The following is a 7221-nucleotide window of genomic DNA, read 5'->3' as shown; positions in this document are numbered from 1 at the left end:
AGGAAATAAAAAAATAACAACGATTTATATACATAGATCGTGGAAAATTTATTGAAATTACCCGCGAACTACAATTATAACGACATTTGATTGCATAATGTTGTACTGAGAAGTTTTCAGGATTATGAAAATCGAGAAAATTGCATTTTCGTAATCGTAATTCTTGGTCGAGAACGTCTTAGCGGCCCCCCAGCAGATCCTGCACCTGCAACTGAAAGTCAGGTTCATCTCGAACGGCCGCAAAAGGCATCCCACCCAGTGCCCCTTTCTCCTCGTCCTTCCCCTCTTTCCAGCGGATGTAACCGCGACTTTTCCATCTCCGGAAATTCATTCAAATATATGTTCCAGCAAAAAGAAAAACGTAGGAATGATCCACCTTCGCCAAGTAACGCAGCATCGATCTTCCACCACCTTTCGAAAACTGCCGATAAATTCCCTCCGTCTGGAAAATCTGACTACATTTCCCGAATCCTGAAATGAGATTAAGATTTACCTTGAATACAGCACACCTTCTTGCGAAAATTTCGAAATTCAAGAAACGCACCTCTTCCCCTCCCAAAATTCATACCCATATTCACCGGCCCCCTTCCTGCTACGAAAGCCCTCTCTACCCCCGCCCCCTCTCCAACTTTCACAATTTTAATTTAACACCAGGAACTACAATAGCAGTGTACAGGTAATTAGGGAGGAACGCAAGGGAAAGACCTGATTGGGATGGGTAAAATGTTAAAATCGTAGGAAAGCGTCGCTCGAAATCATCGCCGTGGGCGAAAACGGGGGTAGGACGACGAGCCCCGGGTGGCCCAAAAATGGGGCCCTGTTTAGCGTTAAGCACCTGCACCTGAACGTTGGATTTACCTTAAACAGCCGTCAAGGGCAAGAAGCGTCCCTTCGCGCCTCCCTCTCTGGGCCCCGTACCCCCTGTCAGTTTTTCCCCCTTCCCCGCGGACAGCGTTACCCCTCCCTGCGGTATGTTTCTTGAAATTCGTCTCCTGGGGTACAGTCGGACGCCCTGCCTGAATCCATATGTATGGGGTGAGCAGCGACGTAAATGTGCTGACTACATTACCTCGCTATATAAGATAGCCGGCCACCATCCTATCCCCAGACCGAGTCAGATCGGTAAACGGTTCGCAGACAGACCGACAGACAATACGTGGTACGCGCCGGTACGCACTACGCACACCTAACGCACCTAACCTGACCTAGAACTTCGGTTGGCCGGCCCTTAGCCGAGTTCCGAGGAATCGCCCCGACTGCGCGAAGACTTCGTCTGGACGACTTCACAGGGACCGAACGTAGACGGAAGTTTGACCAGAGATCGCCGAGAAGAACCGGTGATCATCGACAAGAAGAACGCCCCAGGACGCCCCAGGATCCACCAAGACCCATCGACGATCTGAGGATCCTAGAATCGAGCGTCGCCACGTGGAGGACCCCCGACTTCTGCAACGGGAACAAAGTCCACCTCGCCAGCTGGGGACCCGGCAGCGACTTCCTGGAACGAGAGGCAGTCGTCATCCTCTGGGTCTAGGGCACTAGGGCAAAGGTTCCTGCCCGAGAGTCTGGTTGCTGACGGGTCTCGACTCTTTGGAGAGCCGAAGGACCTCGGGGACGTGATCGTCGACGAGCATCGAAGTCTCCCTTGAACGGCCTCCAGGTATCCCAGTCATCCCTGAAGAACCTACCGAAGAGGCCGCTGTTGAGCTGCGGAACCGTTTGGGGTCTGCAGGAAGATTCGAACTTGGATCTAAGGAAAAGGTCCTGGAAGTAGAATAACTCAGAAGGAAAGATCCAGCTCGGGGTGCTGGGCGTCCATGATAGGTGGGGAGAACTTCTCCAGGGTCCAGGACATAGAAGCGAGGACTTTCCAGTAGATCCAGTAGATCCTGTAGATCCGAAAGGAAGATGGCTTTCATCATTGTGAGCGCTACCTCGTACTTCCTCATCGCCGGCACTCTGGTGTGCCTCTTCCTCATCCTCGTAGATTACCTCCGGGTGAAAAAGAGATCCAAGAAGGAGTGCGACGATGGCGTCTCGCTGCTTCCGGAACCTCCTGGCCCGAAGCCTTGGCCCATTTTGGGGTCTCTTCACATACTGGGCCAGTACGACGTTCCGTACAAGGCGTTTGCCGACCTGGCCCGGGTCTACGACAGCCAGGTCGTCAAACTGAAGATGGGCTCCGTCCCCTGCATCGTCGTCAACGGTCTGGAGAACATCAAGGAGGTCCTCATCACCAAGGGCCACCACTTCGACTCCAGGCCCAACTTCTCGAGATACCACCAGCTCTTCTGCGGCAACAAGGAGAACTGTAAGACCCCATTCTTTACTTTTCGCATCTCCAGTTACTTCATTTCAATTAATTCTACTTCATTCCACCTCACGCGTCGTTAACGAGTCATTACGACACATCAATCAGACCCGTTCCGCGAAGCGATGATCACCACACGTCCTAATGGGGCGCCAATCCTGTCCAACTTCTCCCAGGGTGTCGAAACTGAATTGTCGATTTATCTTTCATAGTCATTTGGGTCTCTTAAACCTCCGGGATGATTGTCAGCCATTTTGCACGCTGTTACTGGGATCGGGTCACACGTGGTAGCGTAACGCGTAATCATTATAACACACCCGGAAGTTCGGAAAGTGCGCAGGACCTTGTTTGGCCGCCGCTCGCTTTTACGGTCGCATATGCAGCAAATTAACAGCAACATTGTCGTATCTCGGTCAAACATCGGACTATCGGCATTAATGCTTGGTTGTAAATGTTCAGGGAAAAGACGCGACAGTTTCGCCGAAGCGCGTCGCGCTGATGGGACAATTTTTCCGATAGATCTTCCTTGAAGATATCCTTATCCTTCTGCGTAGAATTTTTCCTGACCTAGCTCCACTCTAAAAACGGGTATTAACATTTTCTCAAGTTCGCGACGTCCTGCTACTTTGTTTACCACGACGCAGTAAACACGTCGGACCCGGAAACTACATTTATGCATGATCCATTGGCTTTTATATCCAGACATGCTCTCCAATGCGGTACCAAAATGGCGTCCGATCGGGTCCAAGACGCGCTAATATCCTGATGCAAGACGTAACATTTTCTAAAAATATGCAATCCCTGAAGAATGTATGATGACTTAAATTCTATACCGTTGGCATCCTCAGGCATTCTCATTCCTTTTTCTGACGACAAAAAACTGGGAGAAAGTGTCGAGGAAGAGTGGAAATAACCTCTACGAGTCACTTTTCTCCTGCCACCCTTTCCCGGGATTGCACAATACTGCAAACCGAGTACTGTAATCATTTTCACGAGTCCGTAATAGTAATTCTTCCCCGCGCAAACAGGTCGTGCCTAGAAAGTGAAGAAATTGAAGTAGCATCACGTGATTAGCCACAGACTTTCGCTTTTCCTGCAGAAGAAATCCCGCGTCTCGACATACCGAAAAAAAAAAGGGGGAAAAGGAAAAACATGGCGGCCATAACCTACGGCCACCACTAGTAGCGTTGCGCTCTTAAAATTAGATTTCTAAACCCCGGGAAGTAATTAAAGCCTCCGTTAATGTACTCGTTCTCTATCCTTTCGTGCTTAATCTCTTTATCCGTCAGTAAAATTAGTTAAATCGGTCGATTCGAAATATAAACATCTCGGTGCGGCCCATACAAGAAGAGGCGAAAGAGGTCGCGGTGGAGGAGGGAAGCCCCGATGCCGGCGGTCCTCGTCGTCGTCTTCTTGTTCCGTGAGGTAACAAGAAAGTAAGAAAAAGGCCCGATAATGATTATCGGCGGTCCGATTCGAGGGCCGCTTCTAAATATAAACATCCCAGACCCAGAAAGTGAAGAAATGCCGGAGGTTGGCTCGCGTGGTAACGACCTTGCTTTCGTGGCGCCACGTGAGTGGGCGAGCGCACACGCGAGCGAGCGCGTCGCTACACACGCTAATAGGAGTTAATTTTCGTGTAGGGCCGCCATCTTGGACGTGTCTTCCCGCTTGTTGATGCGTGTAGAAGCGGGGCCGACTCTCCTCGGGCAAGCCGCGCACCTTGCACTCGCCGATGAGTCGTCTTTCTGCAAACGCCGCTACTTGGTGTTTCTTTTTTTCTGGCCGACCTTGCATTTCCGCGTGCGTGCAGGGCCGCGGCCTACGCGCGCTCGCTATTCGGTCGCGTGTCTCCCGTGGGAGGGAGCCAGGGAAAAAGGAATGCGTCGACGCATTCTTCGGCACCTGCGAGGTGCGCGATCCGGAGCCAAGGTCGTCTCGCAGCGCAAGGTCAAGGGGACTTCAGGGTGTATCAGGGGCTATCTGCGAGTATTTCGGAGTAATCCAGAGCACCTGGAAGAAGTTGGAAGGATCTGAGATTGCAAGGCACTATCTGGGCCTGAGCCACTTCTTCGGCTGCTGGCTCTTTCAGAAGTTTTCCATCCTCTAAGAAAAGGAAAGTCACCTGGAAGAGTAGTCCTAGATCCTTTTAACGAGTATTTGCCATCAGATTTAGTTTTCCCTCGTTTAGAGGGACATACTTGCCCAGAATTCCGAGACCAAGATGGCGTCCTTTGGGATGGAGCCATTTCTTCGGCTCCTCGTAATTCCCGTAGGAGTTTCTCTTGTAAAGATAAATCGAAAAGGACCTGGAAGAGTAGTCCCAGATCCTTTCACCGAGTATTTAACATCAGATTTAGTTTTCCCTCGCTTAGAGGAATATATCTACCTAGAATGCTGGGACCAAGATGGTCTCCATCGGCTCAAGGTCAAGGGAATCTTAGGCATCATCTCGCGAGCCCACTCGACCGAGACGCGCTGGTCCCCTTTCCAGGCCCCTTTCCCGCCTCGCCACGAGTTTCCTGCCTCGCTTCGTCTCTTCGTCCGTGCCTGTTGGTATATTTCAGGCTCGAATCGGCGGGAAACGGGACCGGGTAGAGGTTATGGCGTGACTTCGCGTCGGTGAGAAAAGTACTCTTCCCGCGTCTTGTCGCGTGTTCTTGGGTAGAGGACTGAGGTCAAGGTCGAATACGGAGTACTCGTGGAATACCACAGAACTCCTGGAGCACTCGAGCGAGACACGCCGTCCCCTCCTCGTGGGATTTTCTGCTCTGTTTCGTTTCTTCGCTGTTCCTTCCCTGATGCCAGGCCGGTGAAGACTGCATATAGGGCGCAGAAATGTGGCTTGCACCAAGAAGTTATAACATTGAATTTTGCTATCACGGTACCATCCATGCAAAAGTAGTAAATGTAGGAAGTCGGACAGGTCCGCCGCCATTTTGGAGAACCTTAGCGCCCACTCGTTTGGTACCTAATGAGGCGTCTTCAACGCTGGTTACACTTTTCTCTTGTATTTGCGACACCGCTGGATCGTTGGGTAGAATAATAATAATAAATTTCATCATCTTATCGCGTTTAAGGGTGAATTTTCTGGTGTAGAGCGGATAGCGTCATATTTCCTCTTTATTTTCAGCTCTGGCATTCTGCGACTGGTCGGAGGTGCAGAAATCCCGCAGGGAGATGCTATGGGTCCACGCCTTCCCGCGAACCTTCACCCATCGCTACAGACACTTGAACAGCATCATCTCCCAGCAAATGGTCCTCCTGATGAGCCGTCTGGACCACACCTACGACAAGCAGTTCCAGACGAAGTCACTGATCCTCCACAGCTGCGCCAACATCTTCACCAGATACTTCTGCTCGAGGAGCTTCGGTTACGAGCACGCGGCTTTCCGGAGGATGGTGGAGAACTTCGACCTGGTGTTCTTCGAGGTGAACCAAGGCTACGCCGCGGATTTCCTGCCCTTCCTGATGCCCCTTCATCGACGCAACATGGCGAAGATGGCGCACTGGAGCCACAAGATCAGGGAATTCGTTAACGAGAACATCATCGAGGAGAGATACTCCGGCTGGAGCAAATCCGTCCTCGAGACGGATTACGTGGACTGCCTGGTGAACTACGTGAAGATGGACCGCAAGCCTAGATTATCCTGGGATGCTGCCCTCTTCGCCCTGGAAGACATCATCGGCGGCCATTCCGCGGTTGGGAACCTCATGGTCAAGGTTCTGGGATTCCTGGTCTCGGAGCCGGCTGTCCAGAAAAAAGCCCAGCTAGAGATCGACTCGGTCTCGACAGCGACTGACATTGTCGGACTGGAGAACAGGGGACACATGCCTTACACCGAAGCCATCATCCTCGAGGCCATCAGGCTCATCGCCAGCCCCATCGTCCCCCACGTTGCCAGCCGGGACAGCTCTATTGCTGGTAAGTGGTGCCACCGCTCAGAGCCTCGCCGAACCGTGTACACTTCTGTAGAATTACCGCTCTACCGGGGAAAATGCTGAACTAATAGTTACTTTCTATCTTGCAGGCTACCGCGTCAAGAAGAATACGTTCATCTTCCTGAACAACTATGATCTGAACATGTCGGAGAAGCTATGGGATGCCCCGAAAGAGTTCAAGCCCGAACGCTTCGTCCAAGAAGACCGCCTGACCAAGCCGGAACATTTCCTTCCATTCGGCGGCGGTCGTCGGTCCTGCATGGGCTACAAAATGGTCCAGAATATTAGTTTCTCCATGCTGGCGACCATCCTGAAGAACTTCACCATCTGCCCCATCGAGCAGGAGAGCTATAAGGTTCCTATCGGTAACCTCGCGCTTCCTAAAGATACCTTCAACTTCCGCTTCGAGAGGCGGTAAGGCGATTCATTTGAAGAGTCGATGAAATTTAGCCAACGGGGACAGTTCTTGCACAAGAAGTCAGTTAGCTTCGAGCTACTTCACAAGGGACGGCTGTGACTAGTCGAAGACCGCTCTTCTTCTAGGGGTTCCCTTGTTTCTTCTTTGTTGCATTGCCCGGATAGCAAATTCTATGGGTGGGGTACGTGAGAATTTTGTTAACGGTCATTTTGACGTCGTAGGATATTTCAACGGTGTGTTATTAACACCGAACGGATATCTGAAGTACCGGTCGATCGATGTCTACTTTCTAGTTCTGCAGACATCTCGTAGATGTCTCTGGGGAGTTGGTGAAACTTATACCGATGTCCGAAAGCGGACTCGTTAAATTATTTATAACATAGGGAGACATATTCTCGAAACTTGACAAGTGACATCGACGGTACATCTTGAAGACGTCTCGGGGACGTCCTCACTTCTTCACGGTTTAGATATTACGTCGCGACCCTGAGGATATTGTTTGATATGTCGATGGCGTCCTCGACGGCCATTTTCTTCGACCGAAGCTTCG

The 7221-nt window shown here is 51.1% G+C and overlaps 1 protein-coding gene across 1 annotated transcript; it reads left to right on the top strand.

The window, feature by feature from the left end:
* The first annotated feature begins 1908 nt into the window (after nt 1-1908).
* Nucleotides 1909-6970, top strand: LOC105704446 (cytochrome P450 307a1-like). Its single transcript, XM_012433661.2, has 3 exons — nt 1909-2311; nt 5445-6236; nt 6343-6970. The coding sequence occupies exons 1-3, from the start codon at nt 1909-1911 to the stop codon at nt 6669-6671; spliced, it is 1524 nt and encodes a 507-aa protein (XP_012289084.1). The 3' UTR covers nt 6672-6970.
* The last annotated feature ends 251 nt before the right edge of the window (nt 6971-7221 follow it).

This window comes from Orussus abietinus, unplaced genomic scaffold, assembly GCF_000612105.2.
Source record: "Orussus abietinus isolate OABI.00-Male unplaced genomic scaffold, Oabi_2.0 scaffold6, whole genome shotgun sequence".
In the NCBI taxonomy this organism is placed as follows: Eukaryota; Metazoa; Arthropoda; class Insecta; order Hymenoptera; family Orussidae; genus Orussus; species Orussus abietinus.
This window is presented reverse-complemented; position numbering and strand designations above follow the sequence as displayed.

Coding starts and splice junctions, on each gene's coding strand:
- LOC105704446 (XM_012433661.2), top strand. CDS start 1,909: ATGGCTTTCATCATTGTGAGCGCTACCTCGTACTTCCTCATCGCCGGC. Junction 2,312..5,444: donor CTGCGGCAACAAGGAGAACT/GTAAGACCCCAT, acceptor CTTTATTTTCAG/CTCTGGCATTCTGCGACTGG. Junction 6,237..6,342: donor CCGGGACAGCTCTATTGCTG/GTAAGTGGTGCC, acceptor TCTATCTTGCAG/GCTACCGCGTCAAGAAGAAT.